At 43.6% G+C, this 15,818-nt stretch overlaps 1 protein-coding gene across 2 annotated transcripts in view; it reads right to left on the reverse strand.

Annotated features, from left to right (window-relative positions):
- The window catches only part of CYFIP1 (cytoplasmic FMR1 interacting protein 1), a 68,470-nt gene that overhangs the window by 16,727 nt on the left and 35,925 nt on the right, over positions 1 to 15,818 (reverse strand). For both annotated transcript variants that reach the window (XM_042867928.1, XM_042867927.1), the window contains 3 exons: positions 13,857 to 13,944; positions 3,317 to 3,460; positions 1,396 to 1,486 (listed from right to left, as the gene is read on the reverse strand). In XM_042867928.1, coding sequence (XP_042723862.1) covers positions 1,396 to 1,486; positions 3,317 to 3,460; positions 13,857 to 13,944 — 323 coding nt within the window. The remainder of the gene's footprint in view (positions 1 to 1,395; positions 1,487 to 3,316; positions 3,461 to 13,856; positions 13,945 to 15,818) is intronic.

Below are 15,818 nucleotides of genomic sequence, written 5' to 3' on the forward strand. Positions count from 1 at the left end.
AGGGGACAGAATCAAGTGGGTTTTTTGAGATCCATTCCAATTCGAGTTGCTGTCTTCTACCGTAACATGAAGAACTCTGATATCTCAGGACAGCAGGAATCCAATCATAGAGGATTTCTTTTCAAGTAGTAATTATGAGGTCGAAGTTGTTAGCGTTCTCTAGAAAACCAGAATGTTAAGAAGATTTTAAAAGGTTTAGGTCCTGCAGCAAGAGTAGATAATCTCTGTGAATAGCTGCACAAGTAATGTTTTGCCTTTCTTACAGGATAGATTGCCTTTTTATCTCAGGAGAAAGTTTCTGTTTAGGTCCCTAATACTTCTTAAAGTTGAGGATTTCTGGCAGAGAACACAGGCTTCCTAACCTCACCTGCAGCTCACCTCAAGCCTCAGTGATGCAGACTCTGTATCTGAGAATACATGCTATTGTGGCCAGGACTTAATGAGTGGCTAAAATTCTCAGAAAGATTATTTTTAAGCTGCTAAGTACCATGAGTCATCCATTTCTATGCTCCAGGGAGAAAAACAGGAAGGAAACACTTAGTGAGTCCTCGATTTCGTTTAACATTGGTAATGAGCGTCAAGCAAGCTGTGGGAAGCAGAAAAAACAACCTTACTCCATTTGGAGTGGCATTTAATAAACCTGAAGAACTCTGAAATAATAAAGATATGCTCAGAAGGTGGGTGGCACATGGAAAGATTAAAAGATTAATTTGTGTTAATTAGATATTGTGGAGGAGGAATATTTTGAAGGGGGAAGCAGTTTCAAAATTTCAGAGAACAATGTGATAAATACTAATTAGCCAATTATTTCCCCACAGGGGCATGTAACTTTCAAAGACGTTTCTTCTCCAACTGTTATACTTCCTGCTAAGAGGCCGAGGTGCTCCCTGCACAACCTTCTGACACAACTGCTCTGTCAGGACCAGTCTGCCCCTCAGCAGTAACGTTTCTTTTACCTTACATTTCATAAGGGCAAAGCAAGAGGAAATGAAGGCTTTCCTGGAGAGTCAGGATTATCTAAATGAGACATTTTAACAGCACTGGTACAAAGGGCTAACTTGCAGAGGGAAAGCTCAACGTGCTTGAGATAAAGAGCAGAATGAGAAACTATAGTGAGTATCCCAGCTCAAGGTAATCGTGTCATAAAGCTATCTATAGACAGACTGCCATCCTTTCATTTTCCCTAAGGACTGAAGTTGTAAAACACCATCTAATCCTTTATTAAGTATTTTCAGAAAGCTCAGCCCTTAACGATACTTGCTATGAAAAAAATGACTAAGTTCTGTTTAATGGGACAGAGAAGAGAGGGAGAGACAGACAGAGGTACAAATAATCCAGAAGACAGTAATTAGTATCATTTTATTAAGTTTATAGTAACATCAAAAGTGAACTAACCTGGAGAACCATACTCGTGTCTTGGCAACCTACAGATCTTAGGCATCACCTCCATCAGGGTCTTGACATACTGAAGAATTGTCCCTTGTAACTAAGAGAAAAGAGGCACTTGTTAATGTGTTACTAGAGAAAAACAAAAATTGTGTTCAAGCCACATACAGACTGAACGTGGTCTTGAATTTAGCCCTGTGCCAGCCATCATCTTCAAAAAAGGTCACTCTTTCAAATGAGTACAGCTGCATTTTCCTTCACATGGTATTAGCTGCTTTTTGCTACAGGAAGAATAGCTCGACAGCTAAAGCCAGGAAGGAAAAAAAAAGTACAGGAAATCACCAACTTTTCTTATAGCCAGCCTTGACTGTCCAACCAACTTTTTGATGTTAGTAAACAAGTTCATCAGAATGTTTTCAAAAGCAGCAAAAGAATAATGCTTAGTATGCTTAGTATGAGGCATGTCTCTAACAGCTTCAACTGGCTATTCTAGGCACACCAGTTAAGACACAGCTCCAGTCCATAGTCATACCTTCCTGCCATAGACACCTATCTCCCAACATCTGAGCATTCAGATCACGCATCCCCCCACCTTGAGGCTTTTCAGCCACCTTTACTAATGCTTACTTGTTCTATGCTGCCTTTAATAAATTGAGGTGATCTGCAAAAAGTAAAAATAATCCCCCTCAAAACAGTTAACCAACACTCAGCTCCAAAGCATGAAAATTACGTTTCCATCTTTCCCTGAAGATTATACCATAGAATCATATAGAATCACAGAATTGTAGATGGCCTGGGTTGAAAAGGACCACAACGATCACCTGGTTTCAACCCCCCTGCTATGTGTGAGGTCGCCAACCACCAGACCAGGCTGCCCAGAGCCACATCCAGCCTGGCCTTGAATGCCTCCAGGGATGGGGCATCCACAGCCTCCTTGGGCAACCTGTTCCTGTGTGTCACCACCCTCTGTGTGAAAAACTTCCTCCTAATATCCAAACTAAACCTTCCCTGTCTCTGTTTAAAACCATTCCCCCCGGCCCTATCACTATCTACACTTTACCCCCAGCATTCCTTCAAACAGGCTCCATCTTTTCAGACATTTCAAAAACATACTTAGAACATTGTTGGAATGACAATAAACAATTTGTCAACTGCCTGAAGTGAGCTTATGAATAGTACAGCTATGCACCTGTTACATTTGGACTAAGTTGGCAGCATGCTCCTTACAGAAACATGAGCTGGAGAGGGAAAAAACACTCCTGTAGCTTAAACTTACTAGCAACACATTATGATTGTATGCAAAGGTGTTCATACAGTAAACAAACAGCCTCTCAACTCCTAGTTCCAAAAAAGGTTGTTTCCAGTACTAGTATCCATAGGCTGTATGGGTAACTCCTCCAACATCTGATGGTCTGAGCACTCCTCTGAATAGGCCTGATGCTACCCACTTCTAGATAAAAGCACTGAGATTAAGCCCTCCTTGTGATTAAGGCTCATCCATCAGTGACATTATTAATCAAAGCCCTGAAGTCACAGAAGGCAGAAAGCACACTCCAGCTGCTTTAAAGCATTCTGAGAGAGTAAATTTATGGTACATTTTTTAGTTTCAACCAACTCAATGGAAACATTTATACTTTTCCAGAGTTTATCTAGGACCCAGCAGCATAGATCTCCACAAATTGAATTAATCCCCAAAGCAGAATTCAAGATTTTCAAAACACTGCTCAGCTTCCCAAGGTATATCTTCTATTGCTTTCACGAGACACCAGGCATTCCCAAATACAGCTTGTACTGAATTTCAGTGGGTGTAACATTTTAATTTAAGCTGAAATCTTAGTTTCCTTAGACATCCTACTTCCATTTTATTTTTCTTAAGATATTTCCTACCAGAAGCTATTTGGAATAGCAAAACTGACAGACAATGGCATACCAGGCTCTTGACGACTTTCAGCAGTTCCTCCATCACCACAGCAATCCCCTGATAGCCAAGAAGCCTACAGATGACTTTAAAGTGAGGGGGGCCAACAAAATTCCTATAGTTGCTGTAGATGCTTGAATATGCCAGATTCAATGCCTGAAATGAGGAAAAACAGATTGTATTAAATGAAAAATCTAAGCTGACTGCATCTTACAAATAATCTCATTTAAACACCACTTTGTAGAGTATTAAGAACAACGTAAATCTTGTATCTCACTCTCTATCCAGAAAGTTAAAATATAAAGCTTCATTTTTGGAAGGCAGGAACTCTCTTGCTAAGCAAGAAAAGCTCATAAGAAGTAAAAAGAACAAAAAAGTATTTACTCACCAGACATTTTTCACTTGACATTTATAAAGTCACAAACATTACCTCATGTATTTTTCTGTTTACACAAGTAGAAAAGGATGATGGGTGCATGAATTTGAAGCACAATTTCTATTCCTACGCAGTCCATTTTATGTACAACACATCTTAAAAGAAGTGACTTCAATTTTCAGCTCACAATAGGTGTTGTAAACCTCTGTAAGAGGACCCCCTTACAGAAAACAGCCTTTTGCAGTTACTGCTCTCTCTAGCTAATTAATAAGGATCTCTTTTCTGCAACCCCCCCTAGATGCACACAAGATTAAAGCAAATCCAAGTCTGGGATGCACCCTCACAAAAATTCTTTTGGAGTTTATAAAGAAACACAGGATCAAGTTAGAAGGGACTCTTAAAGGTCACCTAGTCCAACTCCCCTGCAATGAACAGAGACACACCTACAGCTACATCAGGTCACTCAGAGCCCTGACCAGTCTGACCCTGAGTGCCTCCACGGATGGGGCATCCACCACCTATCTGGGCAACCTGTGTCAGTATCTCATAACTCTTACTGCAAAAAACTTCCTTATATCAAACCTAAATATCCCAGCTTTTGGTTTGAAACCATTTCCTCTTGTCCTGTCACCACAGACCCTCCTAAAGAGTCTGCCCTTTTCTTTCTCAAGCCCCCCTTTAGATACTGAAAGGCTGTGCTCAGCTCACCAGGCTGAACAGCCCCAGCTCTCTCAGCCTGTTCTTGGAGGAGAGGTGTTCCATCCTTGGGTCATTTTTGCAGTCCTCTGGACACGCTCCAACAGCTCCATGTCTATCCTGTACCGAGGATTCCACATCAGGATGTGGTACTCCAGATGAGGCCTCCCCAGCTCAGAGCAGAGAGGCAGGATCACCTCCCTCACCCTGCCAGTCACTCTTCTTCTGATGCAGCCCACAATTTGGTCGGCTTTCTGTGCTGACTTACGTCCAGCTTCCCATCCACCAGTATCCCATGCTTTTCAGCAAGGCTGTGCTCTATCCTTACATTCCACAGCCTGTACTGGTAGTGGAGATCAGGGCCTTGGCTACATCAAAGAGTAAGCAGAAATATACAAACGGATGCTGGATAGGGATTTAGAAAATGTTTGCTAAAGCTATGGATCAAACGGGAGTTGGCCAACTTCACCTGGGGTGCAGCAGAGGACCACAAAGAGAATTAAGGGCTACAGCATCTGTTCTACAAGGAAAGATGGAGCTAGGTTTGCCAGCCTGGAGAGAAGGCGGATCCTGTCCATGTGTAAATGTACTTGGTGGGGAAGTAAGGGAGCTGGACTCAGCTCAGACGTGCTCAGCACCAGGACAACAGGGCACAAACAGGAAACTCCAGTTAAACACATTATTACTGGAAGAGTGGTCAAACAGGGAGGCTGTGCAGTCTCTGTCCTTGAAGATGTTCAAGGCTGCAGCCCTGAGCAACTCACTAGAGGCGGCCCTGCCATGGCTGACAGCCGACGTGTCTTCTGCCACCCTGTGAAGACAATGTTAATTCCAAACTCTCAGCGACTGAACAGCACGAAGCTGCAGTCCCTCATGTACAACAAACCTATCTGTGCAGATTTCTGCTCACACTGAGAGGATCTGGGACACTGAAGAGGATGAGAACTGGTAAAACATTAAGTGTGCAGACAAATGTCCCAACATATGAAACATTTTATAGAGTCATCCCAAAAAGGAAAGACTCCTTTTCTTTCTCCTGATGTTCCCAATCAGGTAAATCTACACATTAAACACGTCCAAAGTATTTCAGCCACAGCACAAAGAGAATTTTCCTTCACTGGCTTAAAGCATCCCACTGCCACCAGCTCTCTCGTATGCTGGTTAGAAGGGAGCTCCCTTCATACAGCAGAAATCTGTCACAGAAAGGCAAGCCCTAAAAACACGGTTTCATTATAAATAACTCACCAATGCATACCAGTAAGTCTGCCAATCTAATAATACACCGTTTTCCAAGTAACCTTTGCAGAGAAGCACCTGACATAATCTACCTGTAAGCACAGGATCCAGCAGTAAGTGAAGCAGGACCGAGGATTTAGAAAACCCCATCACACAGCATTGCTGCTTTCCCCCCATGGTGCACTAAACCATAAAACACCGAGGGAAAATGCCACTAACACAGAGGGAGGGGAAGGTAGAGAGAGGGAGCTTACGTTTGTTCAGCTACGCCTTGCTCCCTCCCCTCCTGAAAGTGAACAAAACAACAACAAAAAAAAGAGTTGCTGGTTGCTGATGTCATCCAAGAGCTAACATAAATCACTCACAGCACCACCAGTACAGGCACAGGAGCATGTAACAGGGATGTGCAGGCAGCGTGCTGCCCAATGTGAGGCAAGCAAGGGAGAGAGGGGAAAGGACATGATTTTTTTCCTCTATGTTCTTTGAAAACCAAGGCAACAGCACCTTTAGACAAGATGTGGCCCTGCCTGAATTTAAGTAGAAGAGACAAAGAAACCATGCACCAGCAGTGCCGTGAGGAAAAAGACAGGAGCGAGCAGTGAGAACTCAGTCCCAGGAATCTGAAGGGAAGAGAAAGCAAACTGGCAACAGAGAGCATGAAGCTCCAGTAGCTCCTGATGAAAACGATGCAGAACGTTTGGTGCCTGTTCATTCATTTCCTCGGCATCACCACCCGACAGTCCTGGTCTGACATTTCTCCCAGGAGGCAATGGTAAGTACTGACTTCAAAAACACCAGATGTGCTTTCCAAACATTTACTTGTCCTAATTACGCATCTTATAACAAATGATGTGTTATAACGACAGAAAAAAATAGTATTATTGTTATTTAGTAAAGCACCAAATACTCTACTTAAAAAATGCTGTGATGAATAAATGTTTCTAGACAGTATTAGGAAGTGTTCTATAAAAAATAATTACATTTTTAAATAATTGGGATTCACCAGCTAGAAAGGAGACAATTGAACAAGGAAAAGGTCTGCTCCTACCAATGCTCAGAAGTCAGTTACATGTCAAAATGTGTCTCTCTGTTAAGCTTATCTGATAGAAAACTCAGTTCCTTTATCCGGCTGCTGTACTGAAAAGAGTGCACTTAACTTGATCAGGAAGGCAGCACCATGCCATCACAGAAACATTAAGGCTGGAGAAGACCTCTATGATCCCCCAGTCCAACCATCAGCCCATCCCCACCATGCCCACTGACTACATCCCTCAGTGCCACATCCACACGGTTCTGGAACACCTTCAGGGACGGTGACTGCACCACCTCCCTGGGCAGCCTGTGCCACTGCATCACCGCCCTTCCTGACCAGACTTTGCATAGGAAAGAATATTAGCAATTAAAAAAATAAAATAAAATAAAAAAGCACTACAATGATAAAAGCTGTATTTCAGCAACTAAACCCAGCTTGAGAAAGCTCTTCTGGAGTGCACCAGGGCTAAGCACCGCGACTGATGGCAACAGTGTGCGGCCATCACAGCAGCTGCCTTAGCTGCGGATAGAGAGGTGCAAACTCACCAGCAGGAAAGGAGAACAGCAGGGAACATGCAGTTAATGTAAAACACGATGGGAGACAAAAATACTGGCTGGTGACAGCTCTGCATGCTGTTTTGTTTTCAGTTAGCCATGACTGGAAGAAATCAAAGACTTGTGGGTGGCGGAGGAATTTATCACTCAATTGCCACTCTTACCATCCCTTGCCAAGTAAGAAAATCAGTTGCTCACGAATTGGATAACAGAAATCACCATATAAGTAGAATAAAATGCTAGATACTCAGAGAGAAAAACAAATGCTGCATTTCTTAAAACAAAACAAAAAACAATACATACAAAACCAACCCAAACCCCACTTATCAACACACTCATCAGGCAAGAAGTAACTGCAACAGGTAAGCAATTCATTAGTTGGGTGGTTCATCTGGCTGTCTTCAGTCTAATGCCAATTCAGACAAGAATTTCAGTTTGATTTAAGGTTCAACATTACTTTTTCGTAACAGTGTCCCTTAACATAAGATTAAGCTATGTACAAAGATTTTTTTCCTAACAGAAATGCTTGGTTTACTAACCAGATTACTCCAGTACTGTTCCAGAGAAGAGATGTATTAATGCATTAGTTTAAACTTCTGATCATTCACTTTTTCCCTGTTGGATGGCTGCATCTTTCACAACTGTAAAGGATGTTTTCAATCTTGAGAAGTTTTTATTTTACCTCATGTCACCTGAATACAAACTCCTCTGGCCAAAATACCCACAGACTTGATTCTAAAGACTGTATCACATTTATGCGCCTAAAAGAGAGCAGGCAAATTCTGAATGGGATACTGAGGGCTATTACCCCTTGGCTCCGTGTTATGAGGGCACAGTAAAATGAAAATCCCTTTGGAAGAAAGTGGCTCCCCAGAGCCAAACCCAGTAGAACACACCATCTCTCAGAGACAAGATGCAGCTGGTCACGTGGACAGGCAGCAGCAATGGCTGAAATAATACAGGCACATATTTAGCCTTTAACCTGGCGAAGAACTATGTAGTTTAAAACTAAGAGCATTGTTTCCTAACAAATTCCTTCTTTGAATTACAGAGTGCTATGATCCCCACAGCATCCCCTGTGCTGCAGCATCTCAGCTGCCATTCTGGGAAGCAATAATTCCTTTGGGAAGGGGGATCACTGCTGGCAAAGCCAATACATCACAGCAACACCGCAATGGGAATAACTGTCCAGAACATCACAGGGAACACAGCGATGGTGATTTGGCCCAGAATGGCCAGCTGTGCCGACAGCTTTTACAGTGTCATGTATCACCCCAACTGGAACAGCGTGCTGTCCAGCTACTCCAGGAAGAGTTTCCAGAAGGAGGAGAGGGTGCCTGCCAGCCGCTCCTCATTCGTGGTGGAAAACCTCACCCCGCTGACCACGTACCTCCTGTGCGTCACCTGCCAGTCTGCCAGCCCTTCCAGCGACCAGTGTCAGGTGTTCAACACGCTGGAACAAGACCCGGCATCTGCTAACACCACCAAGAAGGAGCTGGCATTGGGCATCTGGCTGGCCAGCAGCCTCCTGCTGCTCATCATTGCCGCAATCCTCCTCTACGGCTGCCTGCACCTGCTGTGCCGTGCTAGGCGTGAGCGGTCACAGGGCCAAGTCGGGGCCTCCCAGAGGGAGGCACATGACTTGGAGGAGCGCAGCAGGCAGAGCCAAGTGCTGCAGGACAGACAGGAGAGGCAGCCAGATGGCATCCAGCTGGCCACCATCATTGAGAATCCTGCAGTCTGCAGGGAGCCTGGCCAGCCAGTCTCCAGCAGCCGGGAACGAGCGCCAGCAGCAGGACAGTGCCCTGCTGTCAGTTGGGAACCATAGGTCACGGCAGAGCTGTACTCCCATCTGTGCCTGCTACCTTTGTGGCTCTTTCCAGTGCCCTACACAGCCACTGATGCCCTGGGTGAAAGCTGAGGTTCCCCAGAAGTTTGCTAGTTAAAAAAGAAGCATGGAGCAAGCCATTGGCTTGCATCTGGGGACAGATTTGGTTGCTTTCCTTTCATAGAAATGAGCAAACAGACATAAAAACAAACATAAACAGTGACCAAGTTAATTTTTTTTTCTTTTTTTCCCTTTTTTTTTTTTTCTAAGAAATACAAACAAGAATAGAAGTTTCCACATGAGAGCTCAGTTTGCCATATTGAAGCACACGCCCTGAGCATGACAGCTTGCTGGTACACGTGTCACTGCCCAATTCTGACCACTTCTCACTCGCTCTCAATAGTGCCCACTCTCAGCAACGGCTCAGTCACAGCACATCAGCTACACTTATTGGGTTTTCATGGTGTCCTTTCATCTCTCAGAAATCTCCACTCGACTGGACACACACAGTATAGCACCTCTGCAAGGACAATTCCATACAGCCTAAGAGATGCTCCAGGATAACCTTACTTGGCACTCTGTGGCTCCCACCAGAGGCTCCTTTCCGCACTGCAGGCAAGTGACTTCCCGCAGGGGCAATGCAGTTCAGAGAAGCAGCTCCTGGTCCTTCCTCCTTTTTTGACAACAGAACTCATCCAGCAGCTGCCAGCTTCCAACCACACTCAAAGTTTTGTACAGCCAAGGGGCAAGGAAGTAAAAACGTGCTGAAATGCATTTCCTGTTTGTAACAACCAAATCTGCTCCTCATCTCACTCTGCGTTGGACTTCATGGCAAAGTATCAAGCAAAGTCCTCAGACAGAAACCTGTTCACCTTTGCAAAATGATACATCTTGTCTCGTTTATGTGTAAAAGTCACCCTGCTTGAAATCTCTTTACATTCCCTAAAAAATGTAGTAAATCTTTGCATCGCTGTGTAACATGGTCTTTCTGAAAGAAGGATGCACTCACTGTGCCTGCAGGTATTTTAAGCAGCCACTGGCACAGACATCCACGTACAGCCTGCCCCACTGACACAGCCTGGCTATGCCAGCAGAGGTACAGGGTGGGCAGCCACTGGGCCAACATGCATCCCAGCAGGCAGTGTGGCTCAGCAGCTGCTCTGTTTTGACCACAACTCCCACAGCTTGTGAAAAACCTCAACCCTCGTCTTGCTGGAAAAATAGATGAGCACACCTAAGCATCAGGCTGCTTTACTTTTTTCTCCCAGGACAAGTGAAATATGGAGAAAGGTGTGCCAAAAAAAAGGGGAGTATTTCTTCTCCAGAAAAAACCACCTCAGAAGGCATCTTTGTTGCATTAAGTTGGCAACGTGTTCTCCATCCCTGCACAGCACCTCCTACAGCTGACAAGTGTTTGTCTGACACCAATCTTAAATAAACCATGAAGATGACAGCACTTCTCTGTTGTTTGAAGTCAGGGTGAATCATGAAATGCACTGATAAACTCTTCAGAATGTAAGGGAAACACTACAGGTTTGCTTCCAAAAAAGGGTAAGGGTGGTGGGCAAAGATTTGAATTAATAATTCAGCTGATAACAAGATGCGGCACAGTGCAAACTGGTGTCTATTTGCACACCAACACAGATAGAAACCATCATCTTTATACTGAGAAGTATTTTCCAAAGGGCTGAGGTTTTTTTCACTAAATAACTCAGCACATACAAAATGCAGAAGACATACAAGTGTGAAAAAGTTCCGTAAGCGTTGTTTAAGGCAGAAAGCTGACTATTAAACTCTGGTCTACAGAACCAGGCACTTTATAATCAGGTACTCTTGCCAACAATGCTCTGGAGGTGCTGCAAGCACAGCACTGACAGCCAGGCAAGGGCAGCCACCGTCACAGAGAAAGGACATAAACCTGTTAAAAGAGTGTCCAAAGGAGGACTACAAAGATGGTGAAGGATCTGTAGGACAAGGTGTATGACAAGCAGCTGAGGTTGTGCTCAGCGCAGAGGAGCTGAGGGGAGGCCTAATGGCGGCTGCAGCTCCTCACAGGGAGCGGAGGGGCAGCGCTGAGCTCTGCTCTGTGTGACAGCGACAGGGCCCGAGGGAACGGCATGGAGCTGTCAGGGGAGGGCAGCTGGGGGTCAGGGAAAGGGGCTGCACCACAGGGCGGTGGGCGGGGAACGGGATGCACAGGGCTGTGGGCACTGCCCCAGTGCTGCTGGAATTCGAGGAGTGTTTGGACACTGCTCTCAGAGACAGGGTTTGATTTTTGGACTGGTCCTATGTGGAGCCAGGGGCTGGACTTGATGATCCCTGGGGCACCCTTCCACCTTGGGATATCCTACAATTCTACCAGTCATTCACATGTAATGTTAGTTCTGAACGCCCAGAACAGACTATTTCTTATACCTGCATTAGTCTTTCCTGCACCCAGCCAACGCTGCCAAATTTCAGCTGACATTCATTTTGCTAACCCTACACACATTTCAGTGGTGTAAGGGGATTGTAATGTCAAACACTCCTGCTCACGTTCAAGGCCAATAGCTCCGTCCTGTCTCCAGCTCTGCTCCCAGCTCAGCCAGAATAAGTTATACCTATGGTCTTCTGTTTTGATAATGAAGATACTGCTAAGAAAACTTTGGATACAGTAAAGAATGCGGACACAACTGTCTACGCTGAACATGAATACACATTAACATAGACCAAATGATTTAACCCATGTAGAAATATATGAGAATGAGTGAGCCCCTTGAGATCAAAACTAGAAATATCATCAGTGGTTCACAAACAAGTTCTGTGCTTATGCAAAAATTCTGCACAGCAAGTGTGTAACTATTACAATCCCATACACGCCTAAGTATTTGCATGCACAGGGAGCCACCATGCCTCTGCCCTGACCTAAATAAACACCAACAATTGCTTAAAACCAACCAAACAAAAAATCCAGTTAGAAAAAGAAAAAACAAAAAACCACACACACATTCCTTGGGTATCTAATCAATACAAAGTGCTTACCTGAATATTCCGAGTAGTTCAAATACTCAGAAAGACAGCAAAAATAAATACACAGCTGTTCCACATTCCTCCATTACCCACACATGTAGCAATTGAACAGTTTAACAGTTAAAAGACTCAAAAATTGTCACAGAGTGCATCTACTGGCTGTGCAGCACACAGAATAACATCTCATGGTAATATCACTGTGGAATTTGTAGCACCCATCATGTAAGAAATACCACCTGTTACTTGCTGTGTACATAGAAATTTCCTTACAATTCCATTCTGATATTCTCAATTCCAAAATGCACTGGAGTCAAGAATAAAATATATACTTCTGTAAAAATTCAGAACTAGTAAGGAATCCTTGCTAACACAGGTGCATCTAGTTACAAAATCTGCTCCAGAAACACATAGGACCATAGAATGGCTTGGGTTGGAAGCAACCTCAAGGATCACGAGTCTCCAACCCCCTGCCACAGGCAGGGCCACCAACCTCCCCATTTAATACTAGACCTGGGGCCCCACGCTAGTATTAACCTAATTAGGCTAATACTAGGCTGCCCAGGGCCCCATCCAACCTGGCCTTAAACACCTCCAGGGTGTTCAACCTCCACAACTACTCCGGACAGCCTGTTCCAGCACCTTACCACTCTCTTGAACCAAACATCTAAGAAGCCCTTTGATGGCTTCTCTTCATAGCACTACAGAAAAATATTCAGATATCTAAAAACGTATGGCTTTCAGAGTAAGGATTACTGAACTCATTTTAATAATGTAACCTTACTGATAAAATGTTCCCCGGCAAATCCTCCTCACTCGCCCCACTGTGTCATCATTTAGATAAATTACGTTAACAATCTGCACTAAATTCAGTGAGCTTTCTGGTCTTTACACAGCATCTGGTGAATTCCTAAAATAGTAAAGAACACAATAACTCTAATGTAAGAGAATCCTGTGCTCCTATAATTTACCATTGCCAGCTGGAGAACAATTACATAAAAACACTTTTCACAGGACCAGATGATCACTTGTTACTGTTCCGTATTAAAAATAAAACTGAAAGGTGAAGCTTTCCAACTCTTTTACATGCTAAAGCATGAAAATTTTAAGGGAGCAGCACATTCATTATGTCTAAGATGTGTAACTGCACAGAGTAAACAACTACAAATCACACAGGCTTCTGTGGAAATCCTGCACAAACCTGCAGAGCACCATGAGGCCAGTACAAGATGAAGAGATGAGCTGACCAGAATGCCAAGCTCATCACAGAGAATGTGACATCCTCAGTTTGAAGTTGCCAAAGATATGGTACATTTTCTCTAGAATAATTCAAGCAGTTTAGTAGCTGATAGTTTAGGATAGTAAGAGTGTCTATATTCCTGCTATGCCAGACAATAACTGAAGCTGTTTTTCCCACCTGTTCTTGTCTTTCCTGCTACACCTTTAGCAGCATAGCAAGGAAGTGGCTGCACTCAGGATGGGCTCTCATTCTCCTTTCCCCAGCTGACTACTCTCTGAGCCTGCTCTGCCACTACAAGCAGCTGCAGTGCAAGGTGGTTGAGAGCAGGAGCTGTTTTTAGCCATCAGATAAGACTATCTATCAGACTAATCACTTGCACTTTGCTAAAATATACTGTGGACTTCGTGGCACAGCCTAAAAACAAAGCGTACATTGAATTCAACACAACCACAGAATGCACTTGAGTCCATCTCTAGTATAACTTTCATATGCATAAAATATATGAATATTTTTGGTAACATTCATGTGAAACAATACCCTTAAATACTGGCAAACCATAAACGTAAAGGGAATAAACTCCAACCTTTGATCCGTAGAGATACTGGGGCTGAGCATTGGGCTGCTTATCTCTCTGGAACTCCTGAGAAAATGGTAGCACAGTCCGAACAAATCTACAATAATAAAACAAAGACATAATTATTAACCCTTTAATTACTAGGTGTGTGTCTACTGCACTTTATCCTGTACACTACTGTTGTCTATGAATAACATCAAAGCCAGGCCAGTACCCTTTCAGATCTGAGGATGGGAAAGCACAGAGCCTCCAAATACCTAAGCACAATGCAAAACTCAGTGGCCAAACTAGTGTTTGAATGTTTCATCATACTTGACTGATGTTCTATTATGTACATAGCAACAGAAACCAGGCCTAACAAACAGCGTTACTGCTGTACATCGCACAAGGGGAGAAGAACTACAAGGACTTGGAATGCTGCAAAAGATGTGAACAAACATCCCGTCCGAACTGAGGGCTCCAAGAGCCTGAGAATCTGCAAGTCTGAATCCTCTCCTAAGCTATCAGCCCTGTGATAGTGCTGTGTAATCACAGAATTCACGTTTTACAGCAGTATGGTTTTAGTGGAGGAAGAAGTTAGTCAGCACCTACTACAACTTTAATTCTGCTTTAAATTTAAATGAAGCAAAATGAGGGACAGGATGGGGGTGCTTGTGGGTTAGGCATTTCTTGGTAAATGGCACAAAGTTGCACAGGCATAGGGAAAGTGAAAATGAATCATTTAAGAACTGCACATCAAGTGTTTGCATCCAGTCAAGCTGTTCCAGCTGATAGTGTCCAAAACAAATTGCATTTAAGAAAAGGTTTCAGAAGGGGAAGTTTGCAGCATTTATAACACTGAAAAATAATACCGTACTTGCATTTGTTTTTGTTTTAAATATGTCCAAATTGAATTGAAACGCAAAATAAATGATCCATTAATCATTTCTCCTTGTAAATACCTAGGTATTCTATTTATGACAATTTTGTAGCTGAAAACAGGAACAGCTACCTAAACAAAATCTGTTCCGCCCAAACACGTACAAGTTGTACCATTCTGTTAAAAATTATTTGTACTACTTTTATTTCTGAGTAATCTGAATTTTTCTTCTGAGAATTTATAACTTCAAATAAACCTAACTTGAATTAGATGTTAGGAGGAAATTCTTCACTCAGAGGCGGTGAGGTGCTGGCACAGCTGCCCAGAGAAGCTGTGGTGCCCCCATCCCTGGAGGTACTGAAGGACAGGTTGGATGGGGCCCTGGGCAGCCTGAGCTGGTGGGGGGCAGCCCTGGCCATAGCCCGGGGTGGGACTGAGCGGACTTTGAGGTCCCTTCCAACCTAAGCCGTAAGTGATTTTTTCCCACAACACTAAAAGATATACATAGAAAACATTAAGTCCAGCATCACTTGCACTCTTCAATCTTTTTCAATGAGCAGGTATGTTCTCTTTCTGACATCCTGCAGGTTGCCTTCCTCCTGCTCCTCTTTCAAGAAACAGAAGTACCACTTTCAAGGACTGAGGAATCAACTCTCTCCCAATCAACCCACGACAAAGCGAGACAGATTTTACCTTCCCTCCAGCGCTGCTGGCTGCAGGTTTTGGCACATTACAGGATCACCAGTTCTTTTTCATTTTTAATCACTGTTGATGATCTCAGTAATTTATCCATTTTAATCAACACAGGTTGCAAGCAGCCAAAGTAGATTAAGTGGATGAAAAGCCAGCTGGCTTAACAGAGCTTTGCAGCGGTGATTGCTAAAGGATGACACGAGCCCTGAAGTATTTTCAGGATCAAATCATTTTATGTCAGTGTCTCTGTGATACTTCCCAGGAAGGAGTTCACAGTGAGCACTTTACAACAGACTGCCATCATCTATTTAAAAATATAAAGAGAAAACTGAAAAGGACCACTACGGTTAATGATCCCACTTCCTTGCTGCCACAGGCACCAGATCAGGCAATCTCATTCATAAACTTACTGAGCTTCA

Source organism: Lagopus leucura, unplaced genomic scaffold (assembly GCF_019238085.1).
Source record: "Lagopus leucura isolate 7727_CA_CO unplaced genomic scaffold, USGS_WTPT01 Super-Scaffold_100001, whole genome shotgun sequence".
Classification (NCBI taxonomy): Eukaryota; Metazoa; Chordata; class Aves; order Galliformes; family Phasianidae; genus Lagopus; species Lagopus leucura.